Genomic DNA, 20,502 nt, shown 5'->3' with positions numbered 1-20,502 from the left:
TATATTGATACTAAAATATCCGAAAGATCTAATTTCATCTTTTTATTTTTGAAATTTGGAAACATTCCATCAAATTCATTGAAACATCGGTAAGTAGTGTGTGGCATTCTAGAGGCATCAGATTCTTCCAAGCTACCAGCTCTCGGCGGAACAGATCTCTCTGCGGGGGGCTCCAAAACATGGCTCCAGACTGCCGGACTCGGTGCGATTGCAAAGGAAAGTGACAAACAAAACAATACGTTAGATAGTGCAAAAGTGTGAATGTTCTGCTGGAAGATCTAAGCGACCCTCGATGACTCGTGAAGTCATCTGGTCACCTGGATCTCGGGCTGAAGATGCCGGTGAGCTGTGAAGAAAAAGAAAGGTCTCTGCAAAGAAAAAGTCCCACCTAAAAAGCCCCAACAAGACAATATGATGTTGACACAACCTTTCGCTATGCTCAGCGTGTGTCAGAGTCAGTACAGAATCACAGAATCACAACGATCGGATCTAGGCTTAGGGTGCAGTGTAGTGTTGTGAGCTAAGATGATAACCTACCCTGCGTAATGCTCCACAGCTCGGACGAGGTAAAGACGCCGGTCGGTGCGATAAAGTCGTAGCTGAACACCTTGTTGCTGGAGGTGGTTTTGGAGAACTTCCGCGAGCTGTTGTGAGATTTTTCGCTCTGGTTTTCCTCGTCGCTGGAATTTGCAGGGAAGCCCCGATATTACCGATAGGATAAACATGTTTCAAGCAGTATGGAGAGTAGCATTTGACAGTAAAGACTCCTGTCTTGGGACTTGGTTAATAAGCAAAATGGCACACTGATCACACACGCTCAAACATATTTGTGCCCTTTGTATGCCTCATTTACGCTGTGGTCCACGCAGCGAAGAGCACTTATGATAGTGAGTGCGTAATTCATTGTCCCACTTTACTTCCCGACTTCCGCTTTGTGCAAGATTTTCCCTTTAGAAAATCCCTTTTTTTGTTGTTGCTCTCCGATTGTAATTAAGCTAAAATTAAATCAAGCACACTTCAGCAAACGAGTCGAGTAGTCTCGTCTGCCGCTTTCCACAGCAGAGAAGCCTTGCTAATCGGCTCAGCACGCAAACCCAAGGAATTGGAAGGAAGGAAACCCCACCCCGGGATTAAGTAAAGCGTACGCATTCTGCTTACCTGAAGCCTGCACGGTGCCAGCATTTGGCACGAAATCGAAAGCCGTCGGGAGTTCGGGAATCGGGAACCGCCAGGATACGCGTGTGCGTGCCGTGAAGTCCGTGAAAAGAAATGAAAAGTCCGTTTTTGTTAGATAAATAAAGTCCTTCCGAGACATTGAGAAGGTGTCGCTGAAGTGGTCCTTTTCAGACGCTTCAAGTAGCTTCAGGCGAGGACGAGGACGTGCCGAATAGCGCAGGAACAACAACAACAAAACACAGAGTCAACACACCAGTTGTCCTGGTGGTGGCGGGCGTGGTCCAAAATGCGAAGAAGCACTTAGAGCCCAGCACACCGCACACCGAAACGACTCTGGTCTTTGTTTTGAGCCACCGCGCCGTTTTAGTTTGAAGTGGTTGTTGGGATGTTTTCTCGCACGCGGTAAAACAGACAGCCCCGGCAGCATGAGTCGGTACAATTTGCACCGCGACCTAATGGCTGCAATGTTGCAACGCGCTGCACCGGCCAGCAAATGGGAAGGAAAAGAAAATATACACACAAGCCCACATTCCATGACAAGGCAAGATTTTGTTGGATGTGTGTATGTGTGTGTTTTTGTGCCGTGGTGTACCGTGATGGCTATGGGGAGAAACAAGGGAGGACTGTTTTAATGGCAAAACAATTCAATACTCGATAGGGTCTCGGGATTCTTGGCCAACGTAGCACTCGATCGGCACACTTTAGGCGCAGCGCTCTCGGCGAAGGTGTTTGTTTGTTTTTATTTCTCGCAATGGTAATGTTTTTGCTGGAATATAATTACGATAGAAGTAGCTCTGTTGGGACAATGTGTATGTTATCGACTTCCGTGGTTTGGAATGCAGTAAGAGTAGTAATAGACTTTGTTTTAAGTATGTTGTGATGCCACTCAATAAAGTTATAAATGTGACGTTATGAATTTAGCATAATATCGCACACACTTTTCCTAGAGCCGTTTTGAATATCACATCATAAAGGTGCGAGTCGTGGTGATACAGTCCTCTGATCAAGTGTGACACTCTAGAGATGAGGTGAGGACGAACTGCAGTTCTCGTTTTCTGGTCGCATGCTGATGTTCGCCAGGCGGAAAAAAGGAGTTTGCGTTTTAAATATTCTTCCATTCAACTGGAAGTTCGTTAAACTTGAACATGCAGTTCGTTTTGAGACCGATAACCCATGCCCAAGGTCAGTTTCTGGATCTTGGGAAAGATCTTGTTAGGAGTGACTTTAGGACCACTGACTGTTGAAATTACAAATGAATTAACAATTCGGAATACATCTTTTATGAATGCTCTAACGATCAAGATTTCGATACTAACAAAAAGTAAGTATAACAGACACTCTCGTTAATGTAACTGGCATAACACAAGCGGAGATTATGAGGATTATGGTACAAAGCAACATTTGGAAATCGTATTGGGAATAAGTATAGTTATCTAGGTAGCCGGAGTCGAAACTCAGTTTAAGATGAATTGGTTTAAGATTAATTCTTGGCTTAAATAACTAAGATGGCATGCATGTCTATATAGGATAACCTGCGCTTATTACAACCATCGGTAGTTCGGATAGTCTGAAGTTCTTGGTACGAGGAAAGAAGATCTGTTTGGCAATCGATACTGTCTAGCCTTGTAGGAGCCGACGCATATATCGAATAGATCACCGGATAGTCCCTAGATAAGCAGGTAGGTAATGTAAGTGCTTGTGTGACACCAATAATTCTTTGTAGTACAGTTTGTATTCCAAAAATAGAGGATATTAGGGACATTTAAATGGTTTAAATTTGCTCTTATTTCACATTTATTAATGACCAGAACAAATAAATATGGTTTTTGTTTCCAAATTTTCTGTTATGATTCAATTCACGAATTATTGAATGTTTCTCAGATGATTTTGAACTCCCAATAAATTGTGAGATGATCCTAACAAATTATGGGACACAACCAAAAATGGGTGGGAATTTGCTGCCTCATAGTTGCGTCAAAACTCATTTCGTAAACGGCCAATTTATGCAGATCACATCACACAGTTATCTCGGTAGCCCCCATGACTACGTTAACGTTGGCCTTGGAAGTAAGTGAATATATGTCTTGAGCAAGGAATTATGCTCGCGAGGCCTTGTCATAGCTGCAATGATTTTACTTGTTACTGTCCAGTTGCAAAAGTGCTTAGTCGTAATCAGAAAACAATATTTCAAAAAGGTAGAATAATTCTTCTATGCTCGGCGAGAGCAAAAAATTCTGTAAAGAAGCGTTAGGAGTAACCTAAATGTGTTCCTGTAGAATCTTGAAATCTTAAACTTCTGTAATACCCAACACTTGCTCAAGATGTAGTATGTGAGTGTGCGTTTGTGCATAGCAATACGGATGTGAGCATATGTGCCTTCCATTCGCTACCATACACTTGCAACAGCCACCGCCTGCCGATTCCGGAGGGCCCTTTCTCGCACGCTATTTTCCACCCCACGGCCTGCTTCCCTGATTATAGGGAGCGCATTTTCCGCGGTTCGTGATTTTCGTAATTCCGGCTTAGCAAATCCGTTCCTCCGCCCCTCAGCTAGATGCTAGAGTGAGGCGATGTGTGGGGCTAGTTCTGCCCATCAAGCACGGAGGAAACGGAGTCGTGCAAACGTGCAAAAGCAAAGCCCCGTTTCCAACCGCCGGTTAGTGTAAGATTAAGTTTTTTGCGTCTTGTTTGACGTGTTACCGCACTATTCAACACCCTCTCGGCTCTATCTCTCTCTCTCTTTCATTTGTCTTGCTGCAACCACACTATCGCTCTAGATGATGCCGAAAAAAAAATGGACCGGTCTGCCTTTTTGTAGAACGTGTGAGGAAAAACTGTGCGGCCAAAACCGAAACCGTATTTAAACAAAAGGAACAAAAAACGACTCTATTTGCGTTTGGCGGCGGCAGCAGTGAAAGTGATGCCGATGCGCAGGGTGGCCACCCTTTTTCCGCCCGTGCAGGAAGAACTGGCCGCATGATTATTGGCCAGGGCGGTATTTTTGCTCTTTGTTTTTTTTATTAACCTCAAATCACTTAACATCCCGGACAGTCCAGATGCCGGCACTCGCGCGCACTACCTTTTGGCGCGGCTTTACTCCAAGCCACTCCCCCCCCCCCCGTCCTCCCCTGGTTACACCATGCACCATCCACGCACGAAAGACAGGCGAAATACCAACAAAGTGGAGAAGAAAATAAATATTAAGACATCGACCGTAAGACTGAAAATGGAGGTGCAGAAGCGAAGGATGGAGAACAGTATAAAACAACAGGGCTTTATGTGCGCATAATACCTACTCACACAAACATACCTCCCATTCTCCTCCCCCCCCCCCGTCCCACCCTCCTGTGGGTGGGGAAAGAGCGACAGGAGCGATAGATAATTGATTTTTAAAAGCCGCAAAAACACGAGCAGCGATCGAACACACAACAACAAGAAAAAAAGAAGGTAAAACATAAAACATAAAATGTGAGAAAGGAAGGCACGCGGAGGCACGGGCGCGTGTGCATGATCTACACACACACACACACACACGCACAGTCTCTCTTCCGATGCCTATCGATTGATCGGCTCGCCGACGATCGGACCTTTGTAATAAACGCCTTTACCGCCGGCGCTTGATAAAACGGTTCCTATTGGAATGGGGATGAAGGGAAAGCCCGCGTGCGGCGATGGTGAAGTGTGAGCTCCGGAAAAGGGCTCCCAGGAGGTGAGGGGGGATGGGGGAGGATCTTAGGTGTACGCCAAATTGAGGAAATGTTTCTGTCAAATCATCTAAACATAGTGTCGATATCTTAAAGGAATTGCAAAGGCGGCTACTGCGGCGGGCAGCTTCGGTTCCAGCACGCGGTTGGATGTTGCCGGGTATGAGTGTTGGGGAGGGCTGAGGGCCGCATTAGTTGTTGTTTTTGTTAGCTTTTAAGGTCTCCTTAGCGGGACTGGGAGTGGAATAGAGTGGACGGATCAGCGCAGAAGAAGAGAAAAAAAACCCGTCAGGGACCCGCCCTTTTCGGCAGTTCGGCAACAGAACGCGAGCGGCAAACATCACAAGACAGCGCGGGTTTCACGCGGGCGGCCATTAGCTGTAAGCCTCCCCAAGCTTCCCCCTATCAACCATTGTTTTAACTTCTTTTCCTGGACCAACACGGCGAGAGAGAGAGAGAAAGAGAGGGACAAAAAAGGCCGGAGTTTTCCGGCAAGCAGCATGTAGAGTAGCGCACTCCACCGACGCTTTTGGTCCTTCGAACCGGATCGTGGTGTGACAGACGGACAACACTTACACTTGATAAAGTTGGCCAGGTAGAGGTCGAGCTCCTTGATTAATACTTGAATGTGGTACGGGTTGATGCAGAGGCTCGGGCTGGTGCAGAAGCACGCCTTTTCCAGCCGCTCGCCGTCGGTGCTTTCGAGCGGTATCGCCTTGAACAGGATCACCATCACCAGATCGAGCCGCCAGACCTGCGAAAGAGATGCGATGAGATCAGTATTTTGCAGCGAATACACGCGGATTAGGAGAGTGTTTTTAAGAGAAAAGATAGAGAGAGAGTGAAAGGGAGAGAAAGAAAAAAAGCAGCTCTAACCTTATCCGCTTGGCGCAGGCAATCTATCCGCCGCATCTTGCCCTTCTGGTCCGGGTTCGAGAGGATGCACATGGAGGTTTTCTTCTTCGAAATGCAGTGCACAAAGTTTTCCCGGCTATCGTGGGTGATGTCCTTGCGCAGCTTGCCCAGCAGTCGGGCGGCCCATTTCTGTTTCGTTTCCGGATTTTCGTTCTGGATGCGGGCGCGTAGCGAAGAAAACAAAAAGCGAATGAATAGGTTTTCAACGAGTTAAGTGTGTGTGTGTGTGTGTGTGTGTGTGTGTGAGAGAGAGAGAGAGAGACTGAAATTACTTGTTGAAATATTATAAATGTATGCTCATAAGCTGTTTACGAAGTCGAAACAAGTCCACTATGCTGTAAACGCCCAAATGTATGCAGCTCACATAGCAATATAGCACTTTTAACAGTGGCTACTCGCTCTGGTGCGAAAAATATCTTAATAGACAGTTACGTTTTCATAATAAACAGAGACAACCGATGAATCGAGCGTTACTTGCTGGTGGTGGTCTGATGTTTGCTACTCTTTACACCAAAACGGTGGCAGTCCAAACCCTTTAACCGAAGCGGCGAGAAAGAAAAGGCCAAACTTTAGCTTTCGCTTCAATACTGGGCGGGTATCGTTGGTCCGGGCACACGGGCCTGGGACCAGCAGTTGCAGTAGTGTGCGCGATACTTCCTGCTCATATGTCACTGGCGATTCCGGTGCAGCCTACACGCCCTGCAACGCAATTCGGGCAACTGCAACAGCTCCTCAGCACACACACACATACACACACAAGTTGCTACCATCGAATAGCTCGACCAAGTTGCAAGCCGATTAGGCCACTGTAATCCACCAGCCTCCTGGGAAAAGGAACGGCAGCAAAAGAGAGAGAGAGAGAGAAAAAACTCCAGCCGTCCTTATGGATTGAGGGATAGCGCGCCTGTATCTAGGCAATGTGCACGCATTATTCAATGATTAGCGGTTATTGTGGCTTCCCCACGTTCGCAATGTACGCAATGCCGTCCCATGGGAAAAGCTGTTACCGTTTAGCCGGCGAGACTGCGTTGGCTTCGGCAGCCCGGCGGGCCAGTTGGCAGATAATTTGTACCGCCGCAGGCGATGGCTCCGTCTGACGGATGAACGCCCGCTTCCAGGGCATCGATCGATGGCGGAGGTGACAATAGCGCATGGAAAAGGAAACTGTCACATAAAACTGCTTCCCGCACTCCTCACGTGCCTTCTGCCTACCCCTCAGAGACGGCCGCCGCCGATGTTCCGCGTTTCTGGCACCGGCGCAGTAGCGCCCAAGGATCCGGCCCGAACACCCGTACGCCTAAAAGCATGCAAATTGCCTTTCATCCAGCCGGGTAATTGGAAAATAAATGCTTCTCCCCGGGCGCTGTTATTTACTTAGCGCTGCACCACCGCGTCGCTATTAAAGCAATTAGCCGAAACGCATCAGCCTCGCGCAAACATCAAAGGCGCGCGACATCAACCGGCCGGCAGACGGGGAACCCTCCTGCGAGTGGTGTTCGCTATTTTGCTCCTTTTTTTGCATCGAGAGCTTGCAGTGCACAGGGTGCCACAGGAAGGATGGTGGTGGTGACAGCGCTTTCCTTGTACTTTTAATGAAATTATACCAACCAAGTGGCAGTAACAATCGCAAAACACGAGCAGCTGTAGCTATTTGCAGGAGGAGCGAACCCCTTTTTCCCTCGGACACCTCGGGTCGGTGGCAGACGGGTGAGTTTGGAAAGTGTTTAACTTGTGAGTGCGAGCACAAATCGCCCGTAGCGGGTGGAAAGATTGACGGTAACCCGAGCCCAACCGCCCATCGGGCAGAGCAAATAGAAACGAAGGAAAAAGAAACCGGCGGCTCCGATTTCGGCCGCAGCTACTACTGGGGTTTGCAAACTTCCCGAAGGCACAGCCACGCCGCCTTCGACTAGGGAAAAAGAGATAAATTGAATAATTGGCGCTATCATTGATACGTTGCCGACTGCGTGTGTCTGTGTGTGTGGCAAACAACCACTCTGGCTGGTGACTGCGCTTTGCCGAATCTTTTGCTGCCAGCCTCAACAACCGCACCGCACGGACGCCGGGTTTTTTTGGCACCGCAACACAGCCCGCGCGGCCCCTTGGTGGTGAAATTGTATATATTTAAGCCCGAAGGTACCCCGTCCCAGGCGGCAGAAGGGACAGGCGGCGGTGGGCTGAGATGATGCAATTGGCTTTCGCAAAAAAGGGGGCGAGCGCAAGCGGCTAAAGGGGGAAGGAGATAACGAAGTTAGACCACTCGACTTTTGACAAATAAAGTGTCTATCATCCACATCATCAACATCGTTAATACTATCTATTAGGAGGCAAGGGAGGCCGTATCTATGATCTCAAAAGCTGCCCTGAAACTTGCCTGCGAGGCGTCGGTAACATGAAACACTTTCGACACTTCGGGCTGGAATTGGGCTTTTCGAGCCCCTTCGGGGACGGCGGCATAGGGCGTGGGAGAGAGAGAGAGAGAGAGAGGGGGGGTTCCGAGTCCCTACGGATCAAGGCGCACCATCCATCCATCCATCCCACAACATATGGATGACAGCCCGTCTCTCTAACGGCTCTATCACGCTTGGTCACCGTTCGAATCCGGTTCGAAGGACCAAAAACGTCATGGACCTCACTAGCCAGTTAATAGCTAGTGCTACCCAGAAACGGAGGAAAAAACAACACAGTCACACACACACACACAATGATACAATAATGCCTATTATACCACTCATTACCTGAAAGTCTCGCTTGCACTTGTTCTCCTCGTTGTGCGTCATCTTTTTCTCGTGCTTCTTGAGGTAGCGCCGCTTCGCCGCCTGCAGATTGAACCAGGTGTAGCTGAAGGACTTGACGTACGGCAGCAGCGCCTCGATAAAGGGATGGAAATCTTCCTGCTGTGATGTGGTGTTGTTATGGTGGTGTGATTTTCATTTTTTGGGAGAAAATAGAGAGAGAGAAAGAAACGGGAGCAAGGTAAGAAATTTAATTGTTAAATTGCACCGGACAAGAAGAAAGCCTACACTAAATAACAAAACCCGAAACAAAAACAGATCTACGCACAGACATACAACGGACACACACCCATAGAAATGTAGCTGTAGAGAGGAACACAGCAGCTGTAAAACGCAAGCGAATTCATTTGGCACATCTTGTCGAAGGCCTCAAGCAGGGAAAGCGGACGGGAATGGGATGAGCGGGGTGAACCTGCACGAGCAAACTAATTGTAGCAATTGCAGCCCAGCACAATTGGTTTATGTGGGGATGGGATGGGCACGTGTGCCGGTAAGGAAGGGGTGCTAATGCGTAAGCGGAACGTTTATTTGCATTTCGGAAAAATGGGAAGCAAAATTGAACTGAGCTTGTGCCACTCGTAGAAAGAAAGATAGAGATAAAAAGAGCCGCGAGAACGAGAAAGAATGAGGTGATTAGATCAGCACGTCTTTAAATTCAATTCGACCGAAGCCCAAACTGCTCGATTAGTGTATTGTTTGTTGTTTGATGTTTTGGCTGCTGGTGATGGCAGACGACAGAGCGTAAATAACACCACTATTATTGTGTATTTTGCTGGTACGAGGGGGCATTGTTGTTGATCAAAAGCATTGGTGTATTAACATGCACCATAACCTAATCATTACGACCTGGCTTAGGCGCTTTGGCAGTAAATAACAGTAATAAATTATAATAATGTACTAACAGTTGCATTCTAGCTCAGCTTTGGAGTTTAATTTAGCATAAGTTGGAGTTTAATGTTTAAGTTTTGTACATATTTGTTTATTCAGTTTTAGATCTGAAATGGCAATTGCAATGCGCACTCTCCACGCCACTCTCCCAAGTAGCAAAGTCAGCAAAATGTTTGTACAAAATGTTTCAGAAAAATGGCCTATTCTCCATAACAACAGTCTGGACAATTACACCATTTAGCTAATTATGAGGCAATTGTAACAGTTACTTAATCCTATATGTTATCCGGTGGCTGTATTTTCTTAGGAGTATTTTCCAAGCGAAAAAAAAACAAACATAAAGAAAAAGAAAACAAACAGTAACAAAGCATGCACCGTTCTTCTACAATTCCTGCAGAAAGAATCAACAGCATCAGGAACAGTCTTCGCCTTTATCGCCACCGCTGACAATTGGTGCAGTAATCTCGTTTGCGTCGGCATTGTGAGGGCAACACCTTCCATCTCCAGCTGCTTCAACCAACAGTGGCCATTGTTCGCCTATTAATCGGGTCGTTAAAAGTCCTTAAACCTCTTCAAGATTTAACGCGCATTAAACAGGAAGCAACGCCATGCAGCATGCAAGCAGTGCAAGCAGTCAACAACGGAAGCCCAATCACCCTCCCCGCAAGCAAGGGTCCGCTTTCCCAGTCACCAGGTCACTTCACACCTTCCGGATCATACGGCACTCGGGACATGTACGGCCAATGTGTATATGTGTGTCATATATGTGTGTAGCCGGAAAACGGTGAATTTGGGCGTTTTTGCTTTGGTGGGTTTCTCGTTTAATTTTGGGTCTGGTTTGGTTTCTCGTTTAATTTTGAGCCCGCTGCCGCTGCTGAAAGAAAGACGGCGGGAGCACTCGGTTGTGGCGTGAGTGATGTGGAAAGCGCTACAAGGTGTACTACGAATAAAGTGTTTTTTATTAATTTCGATTACATTTTTTTGTCGTTGTTTGTTTTGCGTGAAGGTTTTGTATGATTGTTGTGGGATGGATGTGTGAAGAGGAATGGGATGGTTAATTTCGTGTGCAGATACGTGATGGGGAAACATACACAAGCGACACTGTGCGAGTCCCTCTTACCTGTGAGAGAAAATTGCCCTTGTTTATCGTTGCTTTCGAGTCCATGGTAGCGGATCTGGAAGAAGTAATAGATGAATCGAGATTAGATCAAGCTACGAAACGTTAAATGACATTGAGACCAAAACAATATCGCTTTCACGAATTTTTAAACTAAGACCCTTCATGTGGCATGTGTGAAATAGAAATGCTAGTGTCGGCTATTACGGTTGCTAACATGACAGCTTCAGTTTTGCTCTCAGTTATGTTAATCTTTGGGACCGTATTTTTTAAACTTTCGAATAGTTTAGAAGGGTCTTTCATATTTGAAATACGCTAGAAAACATTGTTGGTTCATATTTTAAATCTTTCATGAAGATCAAACACAAGCTTCAGTAAAACGAACATTAAGAAGGTTAAGCCTCATATAGCTCATTATAGCTATTCACAATGGCAATATGAAGAGATTGGGGTAAGAGGTAAAGGTAACTAATTACCCTTTAATGAATCTGCCCATCAAAACTTAAAACAAAGTTATTATCATTGCTTTAGCCAGTGGTTTTCGCTTTTATGTTGCCCTTATTAAAATGCGTGTGGTATAATTGGTGTGTATTGTCACTGTTGTGTCGTTTTAACTGATTCCTTCAAAACCACTCACTTTGTTCCACATCGACGACCCGTTTACTGTGACCAACTGCTTGTCCAAGCTAGCCGCATCAAAGCATTAGACGAGCCGTGTGCCGCTCGAAGAGATAGATTATTTCGTCCGATAGGGCTTAATGTGTCTCTTGAAAAAATTTAAATTGTGTTCACTGCGAAAGATGATCGTTCTGCTGGGGCATTAACAAAAATTAAAACTCTTATTTAGGCAAGACATTTGATATTTATAGATGTATTTTCCATGTGGTGGCCAGAAAAGACATCAAATATTCATACTTGACAGTCATTCTGGTGACAACATTTGCGAAGAAAGCGACATGTTTAAGTTTTATATTAAGTACATGTGGCATAAAACGAATTTAGTTGATTCCGAAGCCTTTTTGAACGTTCAACGTATTGTATTGAGTCTACCGTGTGAAGTATCACAAAGTTATGTCTCAATTATCGTTTAAATGTCTCAACATTCGTTTCAATTCTTGTTAGCTATTCAAACTACTATTCTAAAAGATTATTAAAAGCAATTGTGTGTACGTTTTAGCCCATGAGTCCGTTGCTGTATCCGTTCTAGTTGCCAAACGCGTCCGAAAATGTTCCTTCAGCAAAGAAACATGAAACCTACGGAATTGTGTCTCTTTCAATAGTTCGTTCGTTTCACGGTTCTTTCTTACGATTTGTAGTTTTGTTCTATCACAGGCACCATCAACGATTGAAGGAATGTAAAATAAGTTAAACAAGTCCTGTACCGATGAGGGACATGTCGTTAGGTCGCGTAACCTAACGATCGTACCATAGAACCGTCGGAAATAGCATACAACAGTGGCTCAACATGTAGCAAAGACAAACTTTCATCAAAATTCACTGCGACGCAATTGTTTAGCCACAAGTGTGCATGTAGAAGATAAAATAAATCACTTTTTATGGTGGTTTCAATCAGAGTTAGAGATGATGCGGAGTTAGCAGCTGCTTAGGCCACGAGATCAACGGACAGCTTGTCCTTCAAATAGGTTTTATACACCTTCATTTTCTATTTTTTTTTAATTCTATAATATACTATAATATGGAATAACGGTACATCATAAAAGCAATAAGTCGATTTATGCCAAGTATGATGTGATTAAATCCTTTGAAATTCTGTTATAATCAAAATGGTTCTGATATAACTGCAAACTTGTACGCCAATTAAGTGTTTAAGGTTTTAAAGTAAAGGTGTGTTTCTAATGATTTGAAAGAATCCGGTCTCATATTACCACTTAGGGCCTATATTTTGTCACGACTCACCACTGATTTAGAATGGAGATAATCAAGACAAAACGAGCCATGTTCGAATTATTCGAGTGAGGCAACGAATTATGCTAACCAACTCAATAAGATTCCTGTTGCTTTCTAGCGACTCACATCAACCATTAATCCAATCGCTTTCTGTTCCGACTTGCTAAGCGGTTGCTGTGTTATAGTTACTATTTTTCGAGAATATTTTTTAAAAAATCATTGAAATATAGGGCATAACATAACAAAACAAAGAACATTGCATTGTGTAAGTATTTGCTAGATTATCTACAGCAAAATAGTTGCTCAAACAAATTGTAATTTTAAAAATAACTCCACGTTCACTCGATGACTAAACGGACCTTTCGTGAATGAATTAGAGGTCTTCAGTTCGCAGGGTGAATTATTTGAATCACAAAAGAGTCGTAAAACACTCTGCTGGCAGAGTTGAATCCATAGCTTGACATAATATAAAATTAATATGGTTCAATCACTCTTACTCAGAACTAAAGATCATCCATACCTGGTACATGATAGTCCCGGATAAAAAGGTTATGCCACATTCATGTTCAGTGGATTCTATGAATCTCCTGAAACTGCTCCCTTCAATTAGCCAAAATCTAAATGTCACTTATTTTTCAATCAAACCTAATACAGGGTTTCGAATCATATAAGGGAATAGTTCAATCAGTTAGGGGAATGTTGCAAATCGGTAGGGGAATATTGCAAGCAAGCTGTGGATGTTTGCAATCACTAGGGGAGTGTTGCAATCGATTAGGGGAATTTTGCAAGCGTACTGTGGAGCTGTCATCAGACTGTGGGTGCCGCTGTAAATACCTCAAAATGTTTTCGTCAATCTTACTAACTTATCATGTTTAATTATGGCTCCGCAGCAGGATTTCTTTAGTTTATCATGTGTACATCAGAATCCCACACGAAAACAACTCCAAATGATGTTTTACAGGGTTTCGAATCATATAAGGGAATAGTTCAATCAGTTAGGGGAATGTTGCAAATCGGTAGGGAATATTGCATGCAAGCTGTGGATGTTTGCAATCACTTAGGGGAATGTTGCAATCGATTAGGGGAATTTTGCAAGCGTACTGTGGAGCTGTCATCAGACGGTGGGTGCCGGTGTAAAAAGCTTCGAATTGATACCGATGATGTTTTTTTAAAACATCATTTGGAGTTGTTTTCGTGTGGGATTCTGATGTACACATGATAAACTAAAGAAATCCTGCTGCGGAGCCATAATTAAACATGATAAGTTAGTAAGATTGACGAAAACATTTTGAGGTATTTACAGCGGCACCCACAGTCTGATGACAGCTCCACAGTACGCTTGCAAAATTCCCCTAATCGATTGCAACACTCCCCTAGTGATTGCAAACATCCACAGCTTGCTTGCAATATTCCCCTACCGATTTGCAACATTCCCCTAACTGATTGAACTATTCCCTTATATGATTCGAAACCCTGTAAAAAAACATCATCGGTATCAATTCGAAGCTTTTTACACCGGCACCCACCGTCTGATGACAGCTCCACAGTACGCTTGCAAAATTCCCCTAATCGATTGCAACATTCCCCTAAGTGATTGCAAACATCCACAGCTTGCATGCAATATTCCCCTACCGATTTGCAACATTCCCCTAACTGATTGAACTATTCCCTTATATGATTCGAAACCCTGTAATCAATGAATAAACTGAGCTGTTGCAGCAGCGGTGGATTGCTTCCATTGTTTGCCAAATGGTTGCCTCTGTTGTACAACGCCAACGGTCAAACGCCACGCTGTCGCGCGCATGCTGTAATTTTATCTCCCAAGCAGCGCCAGCGCCATCTACACGCGAACGGTGCCAACTCGCGCCCGAAAGCGACCCGCAGCACCGACAACTTTCGGGATGCTGCTGCTACTATTGCACCCGAGAGCATCGGGGATGAATCATTCCCCGCACTCAGTGGCACATTCACCCCGCTGCGTCCCCACCATCCCCTCTCGTCCGCCAATCCGCCGTTTCCATTCATCCGTCTGGCGATGGGGTCGCTTTCGGGGTCGCTGAAAGCCCGCCAAAACAAAACCCCACTGTCCCAAACCCCGTCTGGGGCCCCCCGGGCGCGCGCTCGTACCGACCTTTGGCATCGGCTTCGAGGCCGCGGTAAGCGCACCAGACAATGACATTAGCCCGCTGCCTCCTCGTGGTCGGTGCGTGCGTGTTTCCATCCGTCCCGCGGGGGGGCCGGTCGGTCAGACGCATCTTTTCACCATCCCTCCCCCTTTCTCCTTCTCTCTCACTCTCTCTCCGCTTTGTGCAACTCGAGATCTGCCGGGGCGACCTGTAGGAATGTTGCCAAACCGGTGTGCGCTCGGCCCGGCGGTGGCCAACACCGCGCCGTGGAGCAGCTGCCAAGTGGTGGCGCCCGATGGAACGCGCAACAGAACTGCAAAACACGCTACATCCGGCTTCCGGCAGCGGAGGGGGAGCTTCGGGGATAGTCTGCCGCCAAAAAAAAAACGTTGCCCAAACCTCTGGTCCACCGTGACGGGGGCCAACAACATTGAAAATGGCGCGCAAAAACGAACACACCGACGTGTTAATCCGGCTGTCGTTGGTGTTGATTGCTGTCCAAAGACTGCGTTCATTGCTCCCCAGGCAGGCTGGAGTGGAGAGCTCCAGCACTCAGGCTCTAACCTGCACAGAACTTCTAAGATGGCAGGTACGGGCGTTGAGTAACGAGATCATAAATCAATCTTCGGTTCAGCTTGAGGGGGAGAAGAGAGGGAGTAAGGGGTCTGTGAGTTAATGCATGGTGCAATCTGCACCGGACCACTTACAACGTCGCATCTAAGAACGCACCCTCCCCTCGGTCCTCTCTTTGCCACAACCATGCTGCGAAAACCAATACAGAGCGTGTGCCTTGAGTGTCTATTTTCGGGTTTCCCTGTAAAAATAGTAGGAAAGGTAGGAAAAGTGCCTCATTGGTCGTAACAAAAAATGCCCCTCTCCCTCTCCGTCCGTCCGTCTTGTGCAAGCCATCCCGCGAACGACAAGGTTTCCCGTTTTCCGACACCTTAAGCAGTGGTTAGAGGCAGCACGAAATTGAGAATAAAAAGATAGATTGGTTGGTAGGGCTTATTTCCCACCAAAACCAAGTTGGAGAGCAATTAGTTAATGCATCAAATGATAAGGAGTTAAAGCTTTGAACCGGAAAACATGATTTATATTTAAATTCAATTATTATAATGTCTAATTTATGTTGTGGGACACTTCTTAGACTCTTTCCTATTGGAAGTGAACTTCATACGTTGGAAATTGAACTCTATGGCACCTTTATTGGACAAACTCCTTGCAATTTCCTATTGGATTTGTCCAACAAGTGTGTTTTGGAGAGTCCAATTCCCATTACATTAAGTTCATTTCAAGAAAGGGTTTATAAAGTGTCCCACAGCTATGAGAACTCCTGGAAAACTCTGTAAGTCAAGTAATGAACAATTTAGTGCTGGAATAGTTAAAAAAAAAAAATTAGCGGCAACGACTGTCAGTTTACAGACATTTAAGGGAAATGACGAAACCAACAAACCATAAATATGCTAAATTAATTAGATTGAAAGCGATATTTAGCAGCAGGAGAGTTAAACTGTCACTGCATTGGTGCATAATTCACCATATTTGTGCCTACTTGTTCATTGCTTCACTCTAACGCTACCTTCGCTCGCTACCCTTGCTTGGATTTTGCATTTCGGCGCGGGAAAAAGGCATCTGCGATCAGCTGATCCATCGAAATGGTGATGCATGCAACTGCACAGGCCCGGCCACTCCTCCCCGCGCGCAAAACAACCTCCGACAACACTCCTCTCCCCCCCCCCCCCTCCTCCTTCCCCTCCTCACCCACAAGCGCATACACATTCACCAAACAGCGTTCGAAAGCGCGTTTGGACGAAAATAGAGTCACCTCGGCCAGACCGTTCCCTCTTAGCGCTAGTACCAGCCGATGTAGCAAGATGCACCTCCCCTCGCCCCAGTGTGAGGGGTGGGCTTGAGGGTAGGAGGGGTACGAGACACGGGCTTGATCGCGGGCGAAGCGCGCTCAAAAACCAGATGACACCCGGAATTCAAACCGCAGCAGGACAAGCCCGCTTCATGCCGAAAAGGCCAAAGGCGCGCGCCGGTCAGTCGAACGATAGATTTTTCGCGAAACCCTTCGCGCCCCACCTTCCCATCGCCTCCCCCCCCCCCACATCGCCGGTTCGCTCTCGCGTGCATCACGCGCACTAAAAAAGAAAAAACACACACACACACAAACATCGGTGGTGGAAGTGGAAGGGGGAGGGGGGGAGGGTCACCGGGTGAAGCGAGGGGGGATGTCAAGGAAAAATATTGGTGCAGTTTCCCCTCCCGCCCCTCTCGCCATCCTGTCTTTCATATCGTTCCCTTCTCCTTACCACCCTACCACCCCCCCCCGCCTCCCCCCCCCACCGTCAATCTTCAAAGCACTTTTCCAACGGGTTACGACCGCCCGTCAAGCGGCGAGGCTGAAATTCGTTCTGCCCGCGAAAGATGTATTGCTTCTTGCACTGTGTGTGTGTGTGTGTGTGTGTGTGTCTCTCTCTCTCACACACTCTTCTTCCACTCATTTTTCCCACACTCAGCATCCCTAAAACTGCACACAAACACACACACATACCCGAACAAACAAATGCTCGCGAACACACACACACACACACATGGCGGTTCGCATTTCGGTGCAGTTGCAACGCGGGAAGGGGATGGGGGATGGGAGTGAGAACATCGAGAAGGAAAAACTGCACCCACTGCAGTGTGGGAAAGTGCGTAGCATGGTAAAAGGGGGGGGGGGGGGAGGGTGGCGATGGGAGGAATGGGAGGTTGAAGGCAGCAGCGGTATGTATTGGTGTGTAACGGAATGCAGAACGGCTGTGACTGTGTGCGGCCCGAAAACGTTAATGCAAACAAAAGCGGCAGGAGGTAGGGAAGGGAGAGCGTATTTTGAAGGTTTTTCTGTTTCGAAAGAAAAGGAAGGGGGAGGGGGTAGGGGAAGGAAAAGCAATGGAAAACAACTGGCTGTGTCGAACCTTCGTCAAGAAAACCCCCAACAAGAAGAAAAACAAAAGTGCGGGGAAAAATCCCACTGCGTCCGTGTCGGTCAGGTCGCGGCCGACGGTGCGTTTCGTAACCAGCGCGCGGTGCAAAATAAAGCAGTGTGTGTGTGTGAGAGAGAGAGAGAGAGAGAGAGAGAGAGAGAGCGAGAGGGGAAGGGTATGGTGATGGAAGAGTGGGAGCAAAAGTGCATCTGCAGCATCCGTGCATCGCGTGTGTATGCTGCGCTGCAACAACAACAACAACAACAGCTCGTCGTATCATACGCAAAACACGTCGCCACAGAGACAGAGCGACACACACAGCGGCACGCGGGGTACGGGGCGAATGGGAGCGCACACGCGTGCGCACACACCACCGTACAAGGACGGGACTGTCCCGTAAAAACAAACATTACCGAGCACATTACTTCTATTTGAGTTTGTGTGTGTTTTTTGGCGTTTTTTTTTTCTTCTCTTTTTGAATCTGTCACCCACCGAACGAGCAAGAGCGGTTTTGGGAGGCAGCAGAGAGGAAGAGGGAGCCGCTGGGTCACCACCAAAACATGCACCCTCACCAGCACACACACACACACACTTACTAAGAAGATACACTCACACACAAGGGGAACGTTACATGAGAGACACGCATTCCCCAAAAAAATGTTGAAAGATCAATCGAAATTCCGATGTTTCGAAGGACTTCCTGGAGCCGACTTCAGGATTTCCTGCTGCCTGCGATATCTTCACAGTGCAGTCGGCCTCCCGCCCCGTTCAACGTAAACATGCGTGCACAGTAAATATCGCAACCACTTTGCAGCCGACTCCGACTGTAAACACTCTCCCCCCCCCCCCCCTCGCTTTCGCAAGCAGCGAGTTGATGCACCTCCTGTAACTGTGAGCCTTTTGCTGCGCTAACTACCAACTCCCTTACCTGTGCATAGCCGGGCTAACGGCGAGGGGGTCGGGTTCGTAGCCGGGCGGCACTCCGGCCGCATCCAGCAGCCCGGCGGAGCAAAGCTGACCCCGGTGCGCTAGCGCCAGATCCGACGCCGTCCTGGTGCCTTGTGCGGGGGGGGCCCGCGCGTCAACGACGACGACTTGTGTGTTGGAGTTGAGCGGGGGACGTGGGGGACGTCAAAGGCTTTGTGGTGTTTTGGTTTTGGGTGTTTGGCGCTGCGTCGTCCCGCAAACAAAAAGGGCAAAAGGCGTCCTTGCTAGGGCAGGGGTCGTCTCGGGTCGTCAGGATGGCTACGCTGCCACGGCACGACACCCGCGAAGAAGTCTCAGGACACCAACAGGGGGGCGGGGGGGGGAGCTAGGGAGGTGGAGGGGATGCTCTTCTAGCTCCGCATACCCGCCGCGCGTTGATTGTGTGCGAGTTGACTGGAGCGGCAGTGTATGGCCGACCGGAGCAGGGCAGGAGCGTGCATTCGGAGCAGGGCAGTTCCAGGGAGTTCAGGGAAGAAAGGACGGAGGACTGCTACATCTATTGCCGGTGCCGTCTGAGCAGTGTTCCGATTTTTATTTTTTTTTGCTGACACTCGCACGCACTTGATTCACACACACACACACACGCGTGCCTGAGTGCACTGGGACGCACGGAAACTACACGCGATGACACACACCAGGCTGTGTGGGTGTCTGCTGCAAGAGTGTGTGTGTTTGTGTGACTGTGTGGGGGGTGTGTAGATGTTGAAGGACCACCGACCGAGGTCAGATCTTGCCGTCGGAATGTTCACTACCACCACCACTACTGCCACCACCTGCACCGCTTGATTACACTTCAGGATCTTCTTCGCTCGTGGAGACACTCGCTGGGACACCTCCGGACCTCCTCACGCACTCCGTACACCGTACCGGACAAACAATAAACACCGCTCTTACACGCACACACACACACCTCTATGACGCGGCGTGCTGCTAATCTCGGTCGTCGTCGTGACTGGCTGATCTTGGGAAACGCGCCTCCGTCCTCCGGAAGCGACGCATGCAACTGCACTCGCCTGTTTGCCCTGCACACCACAGAGACCCGTCCGTGGTGGCTCGCGACAACGACGACTACGACGACAACGACGACGACGTCGCGGACGTTCGCTTCGGCACAACACACACTCTTGCGCGCGTCCTCTCACTCACCAGGGTCCTGCCGTTTCGGGCGGTGCGGGCTGCCCCGTCCTGCTGACGGGTGGCGGTCGCGGTGCGTAACCGTTTTCCTTGAGATTTTCGGCTAGCTTCGGTCCGTGCGGTCGGTGCGTGCGGTCCACTCCACTGCGCTGAATGCCCGTTCGGGCAAGAACCTTTGAGGGAGGGCGATTTGTTTGGTGCTCGGCTCCGACAAGGGACACCTTCTCCTCTTCCTCCTCCTCCCACCAACCAGTCGGGGCCCGGTCGGATTGATGTTGGGGAACCGCAGAGACGCGCGCGCGACCAACGAGACGGTCCGTACGTGTGTTTGTGTGTGCGTGTATGTGTGTCTGTGTACGCGCACGTATGTGTGTACCGGTGAGTGTACGTGTGTATGTGTGTGGGTGGGTGGGGGCTGTTGGGGGTGTAGGGGCTAGGGTAGACGGCGAGGGCAAAGATATTAATATAACTGAGAAACGGAAAACCCAACAGAAAAAACACAAAATCCCTTCGCGCGAGACCGCCGAGAGATTCGCACGTTTGCGAAAATGTAGTGCAGTGCAGTGCGGTCTAGACTAATAAATCAACACGCCAGAGATAGCGGCGGCCGTGTTGCCGCTCGGGATTTGCTGGGTGGCCCACCGAACCATGGGCGCATTCTCGTCCGGCGGCCAGTTTTCGGGGCCGCCTCGCATCATGGGCGCGAAACGTGCACCTCGGTGGACAGGTTTCGACAAACTTGTCGGCTGCTTTCGGACCGTCAGTGGTGTAGCACTGGAG

General features: G+C 48.0%; 1 protein-coding gene across 3 annotated transcripts; it reads right to left on the bottom strand.

Annotated features, from left to right (window-relative positions):
• Positions 1-27: 27 nt before the first annotated feature.
• Positions 28-20,336, bottom strand: LOC121592418 (nuclear factor 1 C-type). 3 transcript variants are annotated; one of them, XM_041913862.1, is made up of 8 exons: positions 18,530-20,335; positions 10,599-10,653; positions 10,185-10,418; positions 8,534-8,692; positions 5,757-5,948; positions 5,457-5,634; positions 1,159-1,165; positions 28-680 (listed from the first exon to the last, which is right to left on the bottom strand). In XM_041913862.1, the coding sequence occupies exons 3-8, from the start codon at positions 10,194-10,196 to the stop codon at positions 521-523; spliced, it is 708 nt and encodes a 235-aa protein (XP_041769796.1). In that variant the 5' UTR covers positions 10,197-10,418; positions 10,599-10,653; positions 18,530-20,335; the 3' UTR covers positions 28-520. The 3 variants fall into 3 exon arrangements, with proteins under 3 accessions (XP_041769796.1, XP_041769789.1, XP_041769780.1); XM_041913855.1 differs by lacking the exon at positions 10,185-10,418 and having other exon boundaries at positions 8,534-8,689; positions 18,530-20,336; XM_041913846.1 differs by lacking the exon at positions 10,185-10,418.
• Positions 20,337-20,502: the final 166 nt, after the last annotated feature.

The sequence above is a fragment of the Anopheles merus genome, chromosome X (genome assembly GCF_017562075.2).
Source record: "Anopheles merus strain MAF chromosome X, AmerM5.1, whole genome shotgun sequence".
NCBI lineage: Eukaryota > Metazoa > Arthropoda > Insecta > Diptera > Culicidae > Anopheles > Anopheles merus.
Note: the sequence above shows the minus strand (reverse complement) of the source record. Positions and strands in the feature narration are given on the sequence as shown.